Source organism: Tinamus guttatus, unplaced genomic scaffold (genome assembly GCF_059628265.1).
Source record: "Tinamus guttatus ecotype Peru unplaced genomic scaffold, ASM5962826v1 Tinamus_guttatus_pri_ptg000150l, whole genome shotgun sequence".
In the NCBI taxonomy this organism is placed as follows: domain Eukaryota; kingdom Metazoa; phylum Chordata; class Aves; order Tinamiformes; family Tinamidae; genus Tinamus; species Tinamus guttatus.
The window spans coordinates 4,271,434-4,290,601 of record NW_028288684.1 but is presented as its reverse complement, the minus strand read 5'-3'; the positions used below and the strand labels follow the sequence as shown (position 1 = coordinate 4,290,601).

The window sequence follows — 19,168 nt, the reverse complement described above, 5'->3', positions numbered from 1 at the left end:
AGGGACCACGTAAGCAGCCTCTCTATGCAGAAGTCCCTAGGCCCTGACAGGGTGGATGCGCTGAGGGAGCTGGAGCAGAGAGGCTCCCATCTGGCCGCAGGGCTGCGACTGCTCCCTGGGAGGGTTCCCAGGGAGCTGGTGGAGCCTTTGTTCTTGGGGGTGTCCAGAAACCTCCTGGACGGGGCCCTGGGCAACATGGTCTAGGTGACCCCATTGAGCTGGGGAGATGATCTCCAGAGGCCCCTTCCAACCTCAGCCGTTCTGTGGTACGCTAAAGGCCTAATACTAAATAACAAAGTTGAGGTCAGCACCACATGTTTAATATTAGACTAAATCACGTGTTTCCTTCCTGTTTTATGAGATATAATTACACTACTGAAACTGATCCCATTAACTATGGAAAAGCTTGAACAATTAGGTGGTATAACAAGTTCCTTACAGTTCCTGTTCCCTGTGCTCACTGCTGAATCATTTCTTATGCTTAGTTGCCTGTATTTCCTCCTTAAAATTGTCTGTTGTGGTTAGAATTGCATTATTGGTTTCTCTTTTGTCACATAATGTTCGTCTTTGTTCTTGATTCTGTTCTTGTCTACTTGCTAAAGAAAAGATTTTATTGAATAAAGAACTTCATAATACAGAAAACCTGAAACATGATTAGGATCCATTTCTGACTTTATAGAACAGCTGTAATTGCAGTCTTTTCTAGGCCTCCTCTAGCAGCTGTGGTCTTAGGGTTTATCCCTCCCCAAGAAGTTTTAAATCAATAATGATAGTTAAAACTTGAAATACAAGCCTTAAAACACTGTTATCTTTTTCTGAATCACGGCCTATTGTAAGAGAAGAGAATGAATATTGAATGAACTGGATCAGAAATCCAGTCTTAACAATTCGAGTATTGGCTACGAGTATTGGCTACTGTCCTTGTCAAAAATGGGAGTTTCTCGTGAGAACCATCAGCCGGAAATCTTCGGCTTAGAGAAATTTTAAGAATTTTTAAAACACAGGTCTCAGCTTTGACAGATATTCTGCTGACTTTTTCCATTTTTTGTTTCTGATCCTCACAATATACATTCTCTCAAACTTTTTTTTTTTTTTTAAAAAAGACTTTTCTTGAATTTTCACTTTTTATTTAACAAACCTCTGTGGCTTATCAGTTTCGGTAGCCTGGAATTATACAACCATTGACACGGAGTCTTGCTGTTAATATTCCCAAACCTTATGTCCTGTAATACTTTGGTGTGTACATTGGCTTGTATCCTCCTGCTTTTTATCACATACCCTGGTGATACATAGCTGATCACATATCCTGTTGCAAGTGATTGTATTTACTGAGGTATTCTTGATGCTTTTTGTGCAAACTAATTACATTTAGTACCATATTGTTAGCTATAAATTAAAACTGAACTATGGCAAAATGCGCTTATCAAAAGAACAAAGTAAGCTTTGAGGTGAAATCATGCTTGTTTATTCATTTGACTTGGTGCTTATCTGTAAAATATAGTTGACAGCCATTTCAGTCATTAGCGAGAATTAGCTGAGTTCTACAGGAAGCCTTTGTTAAAGCTCCATGAATCCATTTCACTTAATTATGGATTATTATATTGTTATTTGCTGGAATTTGCGTAAAAACTTTTTAGGAGAAATAATGCTGCCTGGGACTTTCTTGTTAACTGGTGCCTCTCATACCTAGTGGAGTCAGATGCAGAGAATTAAGCAGAAGTGCTTCACATGTCCAACATTTGGTTATGATCAGTAAAGAGATTGTATGGAAACAAGCAAGGATTTTCCACTGTGCCTGTTTTGTTTTCTCCCATGCTGTATCAATATAGGGACTAATTTCTGAAAAAGACCCTGGGTGGTAGTGCATGCTTCCACCATGTCATTGAAAATGGGAGCTTCACAAACTGGTGATTGGAATTGCCAGTGGAATGTTTTATGCTTCTGATATCAGAATATTAGCAGATATCCCCAAATTATCTCTGCACATGAGAAGGGTCTTGAGAATTATGGATACATATTTGTTTTTCCCCTCAAACTTCTCCTTTTTTTTTTAGCAACATGGAGTATAAGAGCGCTGCTGTCCACCCTGTGGTAGAACCAGGCCGCTCACTTCTGTGTTGTCCCAGATCGCGCATCCTTAGCTGTGCGAGGCCTGGGCTGTCACTGTGTCATTGACCATTAATGTGAACAGAACACCTTTGACATGTTTATAAATCCACTGGAAAAGTGCACTATTATAACTTAATACGTTGGAATTGCTCTGCTTTTAAATTGCTCTGCATTTCACAGACATGATTTATAGTTCCCAGATTTTTCAGTCTTAATGCATTTTATGGCGAGATAGAGAAATGAGAGTCCTATATCATGGCAATTAAGAATCCCAAGTAAGTCAAAGTTTAAGAGAAAGGTGTTTGTAAGAATAGGCCACTGGAGATTTTAAACTCAAATATGTAGGACCTTAATCTTTATGAGAAAAATGCAAGTAATCACAGAAGGGTTGAGGTTGGAAGGGACCTCTAGAGATCATCTAGTCCAACCCCCTGCACTCGCAGGGACACCCAGAGCACGTGGCACACGGTGGCATCCAGGCGGGTTTTGCAGATCTTAGGAGAGGGCGAGTCCACAACCTCCCTGGACGTTCTGTTCCAGGGCTCTGTCACCCTCACAGTAACTCCTTTTCCTACCAAACGCCAGTGCAAGAGTATCAACATAAAGCAAGTTTGTTAGTGGCAAGTGATGTTAAGAAAGGAAAATGAATTGTGCAGAAATTCGATTGCAACATTAAAGCTGTTTAAGTTAAACTTATTTTGTGTTCAAATCCTTTAAAATAGAGATTAAATGATTTCTTGGTTAGCTGCGCAGTATCTCAAATCAAATTTGAGGAAAAGGTCGTTAGGGAAAAGTCTTTCTCCACAGGCTCTTGAGAAGAATGCATGATGTGAATATTGTCTTGGTTGTGTTAAAACCACCAGAGCCGAGACCTGCTTTGCAATGAGAGCCAGGCGTCCAACGATGCTGGTGAAGTTGGCGGGGGATGTTGAGTGGAACTATGAGACCCCGAGTCGAGTCGGGTCTCCCTGCTGTTTATCTCGCAGAGACTTGCAGAGTTGGTGCTAATGGGAAGGTTATGCAGGGGGAGGTGACGTTAGGTTGAAGGAAGAGTGGTCAGTGGCAGCAAACAGCAGCTGCTTTGCATCACACCACCGTATGGGAAAGGAGGAGGCAGTAGTACAGGCTGGGAGCTGTTGATTTCAGATGTACAGGCCAAAAGCTTTATGCTCACTTGTACAATGAGAAACAAAATTTATTAACATGTCTCTGAGATGCAGTACGGTATGGAAACATTATGTTGCTGTTGTTAAATATGTTTCAAATACTGCGTGCCTGGCAGGCACACACTATATCGGTGATATTTAGAAGCTACTGGGCTATTGGAACCTTTGTCCTGCGGGTTTATGGCTATCTTCGTGATCTTAGCAAAGTGTTCAGGTACAAAATATACTACAGTCCTCATAGTTAACTTCCTGTGCATGTATTTCTTCCGGAATCATTAAGCTGTGTATCCCTGGTGGGCATGGGAGCCATGCCAACATTTATTCTGAAATGAAATCTGATGCTTTTCAAGAGTAAAATTCAATTAAGTGTATGGTTACAGTGTATGTATTCAAGTCATGGAGTATATCCATGAGTTTAAAACAGTTGCTTTGACAAATACTTTGGAATAGCAGTAAATGTTATTGATGAAAACAGAAATCAAATGTTTTACTGGAGATCGCTATCGACTAAAACGGTCTTTGAGTTTTCAAAGGAAACAGGTTTAGTTCATGTGTGTGTGTGAAGCTGGAGAAACAGGAGTGCGGATTATGCAGACAGTGGCATAAATGTTGCTAGACTAGTTAAACAGAAAGGTTTGTGGGTTTTATACCCAGTAAAAAAACAAAACAGCTACAATTCCTTCTCATAACTACTTTAAAGGGCCTTAATGCTTAAATTTGACCAACTTTGAAACACAAATTAGGGACTTTTCAGTCATTTCTTTTTAAAACTGGAAATGCTACTATCTGCATAAACTGTTTTTGCCTCACTCTTAGCTGTATGTTAGCTATGGATAACCTGTAGATTAGATGAAAAACAATGCTTAATTTTTGAAAGTTTTATGTTTCTTAGTTTTTCAGCTTTTTTGATGCACTCTGGTAACAATGTTAAACCTCTTCAAGGTTTATTTTACAAAGGTAATATATACTATTCAAACTACTTTTTGCAGGAGGGAGGAATTGTTAAGGCTGCAAATGAAGAGAGAAGTAAATAAAGAGAAGTAATGTAAAAAGTAAGCAGAAATATTCAGCTTAGGTACAGTAGAACTTTTTCCAAAGTATGAGAACAGAACAGAGAAAAATATACCATTCCAATAAACTTTTGACATTTTATGTTTATTTTCTGCAAATCACATTTTTACATTTTATTGTTGCTAGTATGTTTGTTGTATTATGCTAGTATGTTTGTATTATTCATTCTTTCTTTAACATAATGCAGTCATGCTTTTTCTTTAACAGAAACCATACCAAATGCTTATGAAGGATATTCTCACATTTTGTTTTGACCATCCCACAGAATTCTTAGTGTCTTTGTTTGACACTTTTTTTTTAACCACAAATGAGAATGTTTTGACACTATTTGTGTCTTCAGGTTCATTTATAAAATCCCTTTTTTGCAGTATCCTCTGTTTACTCTGTTTAGTAGCATTATCACCCTGCTGTTCCATTTATTTTTTCTAAGATTGTCTGACATCTTTCCCATCTCTTGTTCAGGTGAAGAGTTTTCTAGTTTGGCAGCTATCATTTCATTTCAATCCATTCTTCAGAACATGATTCTGAAGAATTTGCTTTTAAAAGAATTCTGGTACAACCTGGTACTACCACATGTGGTAGTAATTTAATTGTGAGTGTTCATTAGCACATAGTTTATTTCTTATTTCTGGACTAGAATGGCATGTACTTTAAACACATGTAGAGATTTTCTGTACTTTGAAGAGTATTTCGTATTCATCCTAGGCCAAAATGACATAAGACCCAGGTGTCTTAGTTCTGTGTAGATGCAGAAGTCTGGAAAGAGAACGCCTTTTATCACATAGAATAACAAATTGGAGATTCTTACTGGGGGATTGGCCACAGTATTAAGAAAAATGGAGATTGAGGAGTGTAGCCTGGAGGATGGGGATGGAAGCTAAGACGGGTTCTTGGAGCAACTTGCCATGAGAGTTGTTGGAAACAGCCCCAGACTGGGAAATCGCCTGATGTGCTTGTCCGTGCCGGTCCGTGCCACATGTGGGAGGCACCATATTTCACTATAACTTTCTAGATTGTTTGCTTTTGAGCATATTAAGTTGTTAGCTGTATCCATGTGCCTTAGAAACACAATCTGAAAACTGGTTTGCTTCATCAGCTTTGCTGTGAAAGATGCAGAATCGTTCAGATGTGATGCACGACCTTTACAGAGTGAAAGCAATAATTCAGGATGCTTAATCACGATGGAAGCGTAGTATTCACCGACTATTAAATTTTTGATTGAGGAATGAAAGGTAAAACTGTTTGAAGAAAAGAAAGATTGCATTTCATGTATATGTTATGAAAACAGCATTGATATATGGATTATGAGCTACTGCAAGGATTTATATCTTTGTATTCGTATTGCACTCTAGCAAAAATTTACTATAGATGTCTTCTGTATGTATTAAAAATAAGTAACTTCATGGCAATATGATTTAATTTTTGTGTGTGTGGGTGGAATTTCCTTTAAGGTAGCAGAAAGATGATCAATGCTGATTACCTATGTCAGCAGTATTGTTTAAGAAAAACACAGAGTAAATCTTTAAAAATATGCGTATTGGTACTTGTAGGTAAACTGCTCCACTCTTGTATAAATTTCCTCTGGTTCTCTTCATCTTTTTTTGAGACAGAGAGAACCAGATTTGTATCCAGTTAGAGAGATGTAAGTGCGTTTAGGAATTTTTGTAGTGGCACACTGACATTTTTTATATGGATTTGTTATTTAAAGCCACATAGGGGTCTGTAATAGCAGATTGCAGAGACTGTCATTTTGTAAAACGAGGGAAGATTACAATCATGTTACATTATATTTGCTAACCTTGAACTTTTTGCACATGTTATTGTCTAGCAACTTGCCAAAATCTTTTCAGCTCTTAAGAACTGGCCCTTTTAAACTGTATTTAATGACTTTTTTCTCTTCAGCAAAACGTATCTTTTCATTCGTGTTCATACTTGGGACATATGTTGGACTTTTTATGGGCTCATTATCCCAGTGCTTTATTGATAATCTCTCTTTGTTGTGAAGACTGACTAATTATTCCCATCTTACTGCCTAGACAGAGTATTACAGAGTATTACTGTCTCTTACTCAGGAAATGCTGCTCTGGAAAAGTTGTCAGACAGTGGTGTGTGTTTGTTTTCTTTTGCTGGAATATACCTTATTTTTTATGTTTTAAAGCAGACAGGGTTGCCTTGTGTGTTACATCCTCAACTCTAGTCATCAAAACAGTGCTCATTTATATGTGTGTTTTAACTTTGTTGCTGATTGGATTTTCCTTCTTTAGACTGTGTTTCAGGACCGCTGTTAATTCTTTCAATTTAAGTTGATTTGGGAGACTGCTTCTATTTGGGAAAAAAAAAAAACCCTTAAATTTCTACCATAATTGCTAATTTATCAGGGAAGCTGATTTTAACAATAGTCAAGATTATTTTTAGTGGTTTGAGTATGACTGAACAGCCATTATATAAACAATAAGTTATGTTTTCTTCTTCTGAAATAATAATAAATAACTGTCCCTCTGACAGGATATAGATGTGCTGCTGCCAACTGGACAAGTAAAAGGGGATAGTCTATATTTCTAGCCCAGTAGAAAACCTTCTGCTGTAAATCCCTTTTTAGTAGCATTCAGTCTATTTGTTGGTAGACATTCTGCGAGATATTTTATCTGTACAGTTATTTTAATAGTACTAACACTATTCCTTAAGTCTGTTAACGAGCTCGGTTTCATTGCTTTAACTGTTACATAATATTCATTTACATTAGCAAGCAGATATATCGTAAAGTGTTTTAATTTGTTGTGAATTACTTTAGTCTCTTTTAACCATACTGTGCTAGTATATTAATTTATATTAGGAAGAACTTTACAACAAATACTGTTTGAGGAAAGCCTATATCTTTCCAACTGTATTCAGACTGAGATCTAATTTTTTCCATTGTTTTTATGTCTATATTTTATCAAAAATGGAGGGTAGGATTCATCTCGCCTAATGCAGACAACTGAAAATTGTGTATCGAAATATGATGTAGTCATGCTAGGTTTCCTGCATTGTCAATGGAAGAAATAGATGCTTCCAGGAAATGCTTCATTTTGTCTTAGGATGAGCATCTAAGAGAAGTGTCTTCCCCGGGTGCCTTTCTTTCCCCCTCTGTGTGTCTTCAAAATAATCTTAGAGCAACTGGTCCAGATGGAGAGAGATCTAAAGTTAACTGAGGTAGCTGAAACCCACCTCGCTGGTTAAATGGGGACAGTTGCTGCTCTTTCAGAAATTGAAATTCCTCCACCCCTGCTTCTTGAAGAGTATGGTGTTTTCCTGTCAGAAACTGTTACCTGATTCTAGAGAAAATATATGTAGAAATACTCTAGGTTTATTCTATAACAGTTTGATTACATTTAGTACACATAATAGGTACCAAATATGTAATATGCAGATGCAATTTATAAAATCAAATACTAATCATAATTAGCATAATAGTTTTATTGGAAAAGAATTTAAATATCCCAGGGGAACTAAGGAGGTAATCAGTTTACTTAGTATATTAGAAACTTCCATTTTAGAAGGTTGTAGATTGGTTCTTAGTGATTAATTGATAGGGGAAAAAGTGATTTGTATGTGGATGAAAAGGAGGGTTGAAGTCAAAGCTAATCCTTTCTTAATTGTATTAATTCCAGCTTAAATTTAGGATGTGAAGAAAAAGACATAGAGTGTTTGGCTTGGTGTAACTGTCAGAAAAGGGTTTGCATATTATTTCATGCTGCTCCTTATTTTGCATTTAATTTGAAAGCAGTGCAGACTGCTTTTGAATAGGTTGCAGAATAGACTTTTATTAATAATAACCACTGAAGTTATATACTTTCAAGAAAGATTAATTCACTGGATATATTTAATTTAAAACATCTTATTATATTTTTAATTATATACCTTCTTGAAACTGACAGAAAGGAATGTCTTAAAAATAATTTTGAATTAAGTTATTGTGTTCTTTAGCCTTTCAAAGTTATGTCATGTATTTGCAATTAAGTAATACTGGTGTATTCAGAATTGTCAAGGTTACTCGGTTTGAGTATCCAAAAATTAGTCTTTGTTTCCTTCCAAACTGAAAGAAGTTTCTGCTGTTAAAATGGGATTATTTTTAGATTAAGTTTTATGCAATTCAGTAAGTTCTTCTTTTATGCAAGTGACTGACTGGAATTAGTGAATATGAATTCAGTGGTGTCAAGCAAAATTTGGTATTGGCTACGTCTTTTACAAATTTTTTACTATTTTTTTTTTCCTAAACTATGTGTAATAGTTCAGTTGTTTAATTGAACGTCAGGACATGGGATGGCATTTTGCAGGCAGCCTGGTTTGATCAGCGCTGCTGTTGAACCGCTCTGCACTTGGGCGCTGGCCTCGCTCCCCATCGTGTCCCCTCCTTGCAGCTGCAACAGGCTGACGTGGCCCCAGGGTGAACCGACCTGTGCTGTCCTTAAACACGGCTTCCATAGGGCCTTGGGTCCAGGTCAGATCACCGATTCCTTTCCTGCAGGTCACCACGTGCAGGATGGGGTAGTGCAATGGAAAGGGCATTAAAGTCTAGGAAACAAGCAGCCGAAGGCAAGTGTTGGCTTACATGAAGCAAAAATACAGCTAAATTATTTTCAGTGTCTTTAATCTTCTGATTAGGCAAATAAAGCTTCAGGGTACTGTAGGAAGGTTTCAAGTGGTTTTGAACTTTCCAGATTTTACAACTTTCTATGGGACAGGCTATCGTTTTACTTGCTTTATGCTAAGAATTATTTAAAAAAATGTAAAAATATTGTTTTTTAAATGTAGTTTTGGGCACTAAGACAAAATTGAAGGTACTATCTTTTCATAGTAGTAGTTTTTTTAACACGGTATGTTTTGCATATCATGATTGTCACTCTGCCATCTTTCCAAATCGTAGACATATCAGGCAAAAAATATTAATACCTTCAAAAAGAAGGTATAAAAGGCAACAACTATGTATTGCACATGATAATTCTGTTTTTGCTCTCTCTTGTAGCTGGTTGGTGGAGAATTTGATCTCGAGATGAACTTTATAATCCAGGATGCAGAGAGCATTACGTGCATGTCGGAGCTGTTGGAGCACTGTGATGTGACCTGCCAGGCAGAGATCTGGAGCATGTTCACCGCCATTCTGCGGAAAAGCGTCCGGAATCTACAGACTAGCACAGAAGTTGGCTTAATTGAGCAGGTTCTGCTGAAGATGAGTACTGTGGACGACATGATTGCAGGTATAAACTGCCAGCTGATAATTCCAGTAATTGCAACATTCTTGAGCTACCTTTTTGTGTGTGTGATTATGGTAGTGTTTGGGGTGTTCTGTTTTTTAAAGTAATATTTTGGTTAGTCTTAGCAAAGTAGTGCTACTGTTGAGTTACTTAGCAATTTCAGAAAAAAAGGAGAAAATATATTCTTAGATTAAAATATATCTTGATGTTATTTAAAATAATTAAGTGAAAATATGGCACTACCTTAGTGATAAAATAAAGCAATTTTGAACATATCTGAGAAGAGCAGTTTTTTACATGTCAAACATCTCAGTTTTAAAGTGTATTAATTATTCTAATTTATTCAGACATTAGAATTGTTATTATGAGCCACTTTAAATATAACCCACATCCGAGAGCATATCAATTATTCATATTTTGAATGCTGGGCATTAGGAAAATATTAAATGATTTATTTGTGTACTTCATTTTATGATGTATAATTGTGCTTTCTATGTCTCTCCAGTTTTTTATGCTTGTATTTTATAATGGCCACTTTTTTTACAGTAAAGCACAGCATACTTGTAGTTTGCTCACTGATGAGAATTGACGAAGTTGTTGCAGAGCTGAGGTTTTCAGATTACTTTTGAAGAAGTCTGTACCACAGTTGTTCAGTAAGAGTGCACATTATAATGCTGAATAATTTGGTTAGAAAAATAAGTACAGTAGTTGATTTTAAGTGTGCTAGTTAAAATCTACTTACGATTATTTTACCTTATACCTTATTTTTTTCTTGAGAGGAAATTTAAACCAAACAGTTTCTTTCAGCTCAGTGTGGAGTTGTTCTTCAGTTTTGTATAATTTAGGACTGATAGGATACTTGAATTATGAGGCATTTTATAAAAGTGAAGGAGTTCATCTCCAGTAATTCTGGCTTTAAGATTTCAGTCAAGTGAACACACACATGGTCTGTGGAAGAATAGGACAATAAGAATTAGAGAACAAAAATGAGAAAACAACAGCACTGTGAAACCTAGATGTTTCAAGATGTTTATTTTGGGGGGCTTTTTCTGAGTGAAAAGGAGTATGTAACATGAAAGGCTTTGAAAAAGCTAGATTCCCTGTTTCAAACTGAGTCTTAACATATACTTAATTGATGAGAACTGTATATGTAGGTGTAAAACTGGCAGAAGTGTTATGTGAGATATTGAACTGTGAACCACAATTGATTCATACTCCAAAGTGCCACAAACTGATAGACTGACAAACCAATGACTTGTACCAAATATGTTTTGTTTCCAGAACTTTTCAGGGTGTCAGAATAGTTTAAAGGGAAATATATTGTTTTATTCCATATTGCATTTATTATGTAGGACATTAGTTGATGGAAATCAACGTTTCTACTTTAAGGTTATTGGGGATTTTACTCATGGAAATAATGTGCTTGTGTCGCTAATCATATTATCAAATTTTTCAATTTGTGCTCCCTCAAGTAAGTGTCCAGTTAATTACAGAAGGCAGAAATCAAAAGAATATAGGATTTGGCTTCCAAGAGCATTTGGGAATTGAAAAGCACTCTGATATTCAAATATTAGTATAATCAGGCATAGTGCATTAATAAAGGAAATTAATGGGATTAGAAATCTTTAACATCAAAACCAAAAATTGGAATTCTAATGGGATTTTAGCTCTGACCTAGTCAAACTACCTGTGTAATTCTCTCTATACTGTGAGTATTTAGCAGAATGCCGCTCTGCAGGATCTTTCTCTGAGAACTGTAAGTAAATGAGAATTTTTTTCCCCTTCCCTGAAAATTTTCTTAGAAAGGCAAGATGATAGCCAAATAAGTAATTTTGATTTTAATTCTGATTTTTATACACTCTGATAAATGGCAATAGTGTTAATAAACCCAAATGAGGTAGTATGGTCATATAGTAACTAGTCAAATGACAGGCAATCGACAAATAGTTTCTGTGGTCTCGAATCTGATACGATGCAGTGATGTGGAGACCATAAGTGATCTCAGATGACTATAGAGTTTTTTTGCCTAAAATATTTTTACCTGCTATTCAAACCTGAACAGTAAAGTAAAAAAGAAGAAAGTGTCAAACTGGATTTTGTTCAGTGAGAACGTTTTAAACGAGCCTTATTGGGGCTAACTCCTAGGAAGTTAGTAGCAGCTCCTTTGAAAACAGCTGCTTTCTGCTGTAATCTGTCAGCAATCTGTTTTACAGTTTTTTTTGTGATCTGCAAAATGTAGACACTTTAGTTTGTTTATTTGGAGGAGGTTGGTGGTTTTTTAGGTCATCTTTCTCACTTTCTCCTGAAATGCTGTCAATAGAGCCAGATGAGGTTCAAACAGTAGAAATAGGTGTATTATCAGTCCTATTCTGACAACGCTGTTTCAGAACCAGGCCAAGTCTGAAAAATTAGAGCCCTTTGAGCAGTCAGAGGGCTGTGATCTCGTTGCAGATACAGAGACATGGTGGGAGACCTTATGTGACTGGAATGCTGGCATGAATGGCTACAGGTTCTTCAGGAAGGCCAGGGTTGGAAGGCAAGGAAGGGGCAGTGACCCTTGGTGTGAGAGAGCAACCAGAATGCACTGAGCTTTGCCTAGGGGAGCGTGACAGGCTGGCTGAGGCCTTGTGGGTACAGACTAAGGATGAGAGTAACGTGGGTGAAACGTGGTGAAACGTGCAGAAGGTGGGACCTTCTGCAGACGGCTGGAGGTAGCCTTATGGTCGTAGACTGTGGTTCTCATGGCAGGTTTTTAATAACCCAAATATCTGCTGGAGGGACAGCACAGCAGGGCATAAACAATCCAGATGTTTCTTGGAGAGCACTGATGACAACTTTTTGATATAATTGATAGAGGAACCAGTGAAGAGAGGTGCATTGTTGGGTGTTGTACTTGCATACAAGGAAGGGCTAGTTGGAGATGTGAAGACTGGAGGCAAACTTGACTATAGTGACCGGGAGATTGTGGGGTCCAGGATCACAGCCCATCAGGAGATCAATGTTTGGCCTCTTTGGGGATTTGCTTGGACTTGCATTGTGATAGGCCCCTAGAAGAAAAAGGGGTCCAAGAGAGCTGATTAGTACTCAAAGATTACTTCCTCCAAGCTCAAGAAAACAGTGTAGCAGGAACAAAAGTAATCTTGGTTACAGAGGATACAGAGAAGGCAGAGATACTGAATACCTTCTTTGCCTCACTTTTTACTGCTAAGGCCAGTCCTCAGGAACTGCAGGACCCTGGAGAGCAGAGAGGAAGTCTGGAGAAAGGAAGATTCCTTCCTTGGTGGAGGAGGATTAATTTAAGGATCACTTAAGCAAACTTTATATACACAAGTCCATAGGCCCTGATGGGATGTACCCACGAGTGCTGAGGGAGCTGGCAGGCGTCATTGCCAGGTCACTGTCCGTCATCTTTGAAAGGTCCTGGAGTTGAGGACAGGAAGAAGGCATGTGTCACTGCAGTCCTACAAAAGGGCAAGGAGGAGGACCCAGGGGAGCACAGTTCAGTGAGTCTCCCCTCCCTGCCTGGCAAGTGAAGCAGCAGCTCCTCCTGGTTGCTATCTCTAAGCAAGTGAAAGGTAAGAAGGTGGTTGAGAGAGGTCAGCATCAGTTCAGAAGGGAAGTCATACTTACCCACCCTGCTAGTCATCTCTGATGGAATGACTGGCTGAGTAGGTGAGGGATAGCACTGAATGTTGTGCACCTTGACTTCAGGAAGGCTTTTGACACTGTCTCCCCTAACATCCCAGTAGGCAAGCTCATAAAGTGCAGGCCAGATGAGTGGGCAGAGAGGTGGACTGAGAACTGTCTGAAAGGCAGAGCTCAGAGGGTTGTGCTCAGTGATGCAGAGTTTAGCTGGAGGCCTGTAGCCAGTGTTGTCCTCCAGGGGCCAATACTGGGTCCAGTATTGTTCAGCTCACTTGTCAGTGGCCTGGATGAAGGGTCAGAACATACCCTCAGCACGTTTGCTGAGGATACAAAACTGGGAGGAGTGACTGATGAGAGAGGATGATGTTCAACCAAGGGGAATGCAGAGTCCTGCACTGGGGGAGGTCCAGGCTCTTGCTTCAGTACAGACTGGGCCTGACCTGCTGGAAGGCACCTCTGCAGAGAAGGACCTGGGAGTCCTGCGGGGGACAGTGATAGAACCACGAGCCAGGGACATGCCCTTGGGGTGAAGGAGGTCAGTGGTATCCTGGCCTGCATCAGGAGGAGCGTTGCCAGCAGACTGAGGGAGGGGATCCTGCGCCTCTGCTCCGCCCTGGCGAGGCCGCGCCTGGATGACTGTGTGCAGTTCTGGGCTCCCCAGCATAAGTAATGGAGCAAGTCTAGTAGAGGGCTGCTGAGAAGACGAAAGGGCTGGAGCATCTCTTCTATGAGAGAGCTGGGCCTGTTCAATCTGGAGAAGACTTAGGGGGAGATCTTATCAATTTGTTGTAGTATATGAAGGGGCGATGTAAAGAGGACAGGGTCAGCCTCTATTGAGGATAAGAAGCAATAGACCCAATGTGAAACACAGGAAATGCCATGTGATTTTGAGGAAAAGCTTTTTTCCTGAGAGGGTAACAGAGCACTGGAACAGGTTAGTTCAGGTTCTCTGGAACTTCCAGAGAAGTTGTAGAGTCTCCGTCCTTGGAGATGTCCAGAAGTTAACTGGACAGAGCCCTAGGCAATGTGCTCTGAGTGACACTGCTTGAGCAGGTGGGTTGGACTAGATGGTCTCCACAGATCCCATTCAACCTCAACCCTTCTGTGATTAGCCTTTTTATCAGTGCTTAAAGACAACTACTAACATATTTTTTGAAATGCTAAAATGATCAGGTTATTAGCAGACTTTTTTATTCTTTTAACAGTTGCACAGGATTTTCTCTAATGCATTTATTTATTAAAGTTCTCTTATTTCCTGATAAGGAGTAGTGAAGCAGCTCTTCTGCTCCACGAGATTCTTTGGGATAGTAGTAAATTCAAAAAAGTCTGAATGGTGGGTGAGGAAGTAACTTTAAATCATGCAAACTGGATGCCTCTCTCTTGAGTCCCATTTAGTTTTCAGCAGTTCTGTTGTGGTGCTGTAGGTAACTGTTCCAAAATTGCTGGAACTGAGTTCTTAAGCACTGAAATGGTAACGTTTGGGGCCGTTCTCTCTATAACTGGCTGTTAACAGCTGTTTATCTTTGAACTGATTCTGTAAGAAAATACTGCAAAATTATCACATTTTCCTTTGCCAGACCATGGAAGCTGATCAGCTTCACCAGCAGATTTATAATTCATGGTTTTATGACTATCTGTTATTAAAAGGCTAAGGAAGCATGAGGTAGTTTCTCTGTAGTTGTGTGGCCAGTGCTCTTTAGCGTGAATTAATTTCAAAGACAAATGACATATCATACATTTCGACATATGCTCAGAGTTACTTGAGAGACAGGCAGCTCCTTTTACTGTTCTACTTTCTTATTAAGTGATTGAATTAAGCATTGCTTCAAGGTTTCCAGTGAGTTTATAGAACATATATTAACTGCTTACTGTGAAAGTATTCAAAAGGTGCTATTTAGGTGAGTAAAATTTGTTACATTTTGTGCATTTTTAATGAATTAAAAATTAAAAATAGTGGCTATTTTCTCCTTTTGGCTTTAATAATTTTTATGTAATCTTGTTTGCAAAAGGAGATTGTTGGCCACTTAAATATTAAATCTTATTTAATAATACAGAAAATAAAAGCTTTTTTAAAAAAAATCTGAGAATTGTGATGTTTGCCCATTCATATTGATGAGTAGATTAGTATGATACAAAAAACAGATTTCTCTCTTTTACAGGAGATTTTTAGTACATAGGAATGAAGATATCTAATAGAGTTCTCTTTAAGTTCTCCTTCAATCTTTCAGGTCTATTTTTTTAACCAGAGATATGTTTTTAGGAAGTTGGCATTTATTTCTGTCCATTCATGTTTTATTCATTGTCGATAGATTTCTAATAGTGCAGTTATCAACATCTTAAGTGGAAATATAAATATTCCATGAAAACAATCCTTAATTGTTAAATACCATAATGCAGTAGAAGGATGTAAGAAAGGAAAACATAACACATGTTCGGTAATTTTAAAAATCTGTCAGTCATTTCTCTGACTGCAGTAACCTTGCTTTCATCATTTATTATAGTTTTTTTTTTAAATGATGTTCTATTTTCCACAAAAAAATGCCGCTTCTACACAACTTTTATTTTTTTATTTATTTAAAAGATGCAAAATTTGAAGTAGCTGGATTGAAAAGCAAGTTAGGACTACAGAATAAGAAATGGGAAACTTTTAGGTAAAGATTAGAAATCACTCATGCTGGCTTCCATTTCTGAGTTGTTAGTGTTGTTGTCCTCAAGTTATGATCATATGTGATTTGATCACATATGGTATGATCTGCAGTTGCTGTCATCTTCACATATCATGATAGGGAGTATGCAGTGAGGGAGGCAGATGCTTGCAGGGACTACACTGGGAACCAGATCATAGAATTCATTTACAGGCAAGACGTTTTTAGCTTTCTTTGCTTTATTTTGCTTTCTCTTAAGAAAAGGATTTGAAAAGGAACATGAGATAAATTCTTATATAGAATGTTTGGGGAAAAGAAATAAGCTATTACTTTCATATCAGAACATTTGAAATACATACAGATCCTATGATGGAAATATCTGAAGGCTGACATGTTTTTTTGTTTTTCATGGCATGCATTTTTACCTACTGAACAAGTTACTATGTCTCCTGTTAACGATAATTTATTCATTGTGCATGTCTGTTCCTTATCAGAAATTGGTCTTGTAATGGAATAAGTTAATAGATTTTGATGAATTTATTCAAAACACATAGCTGGGGATTTGGAAAGAAAACATGCTTAAAGGCAGAACATCAGTGCAAAGGGCTCTGAAAGGATGGATTTTCATGAACATCGTTTTTGTCAGCACCTTCAGGGATGAACAAAAGCAGCCTGTGGTGCTGCGCTCACGTCTCCTAAAGCTCTGCGTGGGGCTCTGAAGTCATTCTTTGTGCGTACGCACTGGTTGTGACCAAGTCTTTATGAGCAAAGTTGCTGAATACTTACAAACCCAGCACTGTTAGAACTTTAGAAGATACTCTTTTATATGAAAAGAGCACATTTATGCTTAAATAGTTAATAATGCTGAGCCAAGCTGAACTACAACTTAGGCTAAGAGAATAACACTTGTAAGAGGTTTTTGTTGCGAAATTTCAAGATTTCAATCTTCTCTTTGTGCTGTGTTCATTTTCAGGGTGCACAAAGGTGCATTTAAAAAATAATCCAAAAAGCTTATAGTTTCATGTGGCTGTTCTCATTTTTAGTTGTTCTTAAGCAGTTTTACCCAAGTATTGCAGGGAATAAAGAGAAATCACCTTGTATTATATACCATACAGGAAATATCTTATATTGAAAATATTATATCGAAACTCTGATCGTATTTCTAAAAAGTTAATGGGATAATATAGTTAACACGTAAGAGCAATCCTATTTAAATGCTGATTTCCTGTAGTTCAAAGTATTCTGGTAAATTTAAGAGAAATATGATAGGATTTTTTTTTAATATGTTCTATTATTAGAGAAAAGGGAAAATTCAGATTGCAAGGAAAAAGTACTCGGTTTGGGAACTGGGGCCGGGGAGATTTCTGATCACTGAGAGTTGAGGAGATTCAGAAGTTCCGTTAATGCTGATTCTGTTGTGTCATAGCTATCTGTTTTGTAAACTTTGTACTTTAGATTTTTGAATTTAATCTCTCATGCTGCCTCTGTGAAGATTGGCAACTTGTTTTTCCTCCTCTTAAACGTAGTAGCAATTCTTAGTAATATTGTTTATTGCAGAAGAAAGTGCAGAGTGTATGGAGAATGTCAGCATCTCACAGATTCTTGCTCTTAAAATCAAGATCCAAGGACTGTCAGTAATTTTAGACTTTTTTTTTCCCTCTCTAAAAGGCAAGCAGTGTAATGCTAATACTTTTAATGTTTCTGAGTTTAGGGATATTTAATGGAATCTGTATTGCCTAAATTCTTCAGCAATTTTGATCATTTCTGCTTATTCTAGTCTTTTATTGTTTTCTCACTTTGCTTTTTTATTTTTTTTCTGGGCTTTTATTCTGGTAACAATTGGAAACATTATCACTGTAGCAAAGCTGTAGGAACTCTATAAATCCTCAGAATAATGCATTGTATCTAAGTTAAAGAATAATATCAAGCATCTTTGGCTCAGAAACTTTTGAAAAATACTGACTAAAGAGGAATGAAAAATCTCTTGTCCCAAAAATAGGTAATAGAAAGGGGTGAGCAATAAGCTCATAATGTATGATAATAGTGTTATGGAATGTGGAGAATTATTTCTTGGTATATTCATGAGCTATTTTGTTCAGAATGTAAGACAAAAAGCTAAAAATGCATATATAAGATTGTTTTTAAAGTATTTTAAAGAGTGAAAATATGAAATCTTGTATGAAATATTTAAGGAAATAGTTTGATTTTAGAATTTGTGACTGTGCTTACTTTTAAAGGCATAAACTTTTTCAGCTTATTTGTCAAAACAATAACATTCAGAGTTCAGAATAACTTTATTTTCCTTTGAAGATCTTCTAGTTGATATGTTGGGGGTTCTTGCCAGCTACAGCATCACTGTCAAAGAGTTGAAGCTTTTGTTCAGCATGCTTCGAGGCGAAAACGGAATCTGGGTAAGCTCTGATCAGATAAAGCATTAAATGTCACTGTGTTAGAGCCTGAAGTTAACATAAATTGTCTCTTGGAACTCATAAAGTTGAATTTTCTTCATGTTGATTGAATGTATGTTTATAAATTATCTTTGTTAACTACTTGAGAACTCATTTGCTGTGTTGTTTGAAAACAGTCTAGTATCCAGTATAGCCTAGAGAGCATAAAAATGGTTGTATTGACTTTTCTGCAATTTTCTTATTTTCACAGCCAAGACATGCAGTTAAACTATTATCAGTTCTTAATCAGATGCCACAGAGACATGGGCCTGATACCTTTTTCAACTTCCCAGGCTGTAGTGCTGCAGTAAGTTTTCAACTAAGATACTTCTACCCGAGGAATAAATACGTTGCTGCTTCTTCGAATTTCCTTGAAAAGGAAATGAGGGGAAGAACTTACTTTTGTAGCATAAACCTTGCCTTTTGTAGCTGAGGTAACTCAGCAGACTAGCTTGTAGTACTGAAAAGCAGTTGTGAGGATAGATTATCAAATAGATTTTTAAATGGGGAAATTATCATAAAATGAAAACTGAAAATTAGATGGGAATAACATTATTTCATTTGAATAGTGTAATTGATATTATGTTACATAAAGTAAAGGGTTGAGGAAAATAGAAATGTGCTTGTGCTTGTCATCACAGTTTACAATGACAGCTTAGTCATAAATTTTATATTTTTCTTACTGTCTGAACGTCATCAGCATCATTCTGTCAAGCCTTGAGCTGGTTAGTCTCAAGGCAGTAATTTAAACTTAAAATAATTTGGCTTTACTATTTGACATAACTCAAGATCAAATTGTATTCCTATTAGACCTTCTTAAATAAGTAATGTCCCTGCCATTCAGTGTGTGT

At 37.4% G+C, this 19,168-nt stretch overlaps 1 protein-coding gene across 5 annotated transcripts in view; it reads left to right on the top strand.

Moving 5' to 3' along the window:
• NBEA (neurobeachin) overlaps window positions 1–19,168 on the top strand; it is a 460,133-nt gene that overhangs the window by 60,699 nt on the left and 380,266 nt on the right. For all 5 annotated transcript variants that reach the window (XM_088522208.1, XM_088522209.1, XM_088522210.1 and 2 more), the window contains exons 2-4: window positions 9,352–9,583; window positions 18,181–18,281; window positions 18,529–18,624. In XM_088522208.1, coding sequence (XP_088378334.1) covers window positions 9,352–9,583; window positions 18,181–18,281; window positions 18,529–18,624 — 429 coding nt within the window. The remainder of the gene's footprint in view (window positions 1–9,351; window positions 9,584–18,180; window positions 18,282–18,528; window positions 18,625–19,168) is intronic.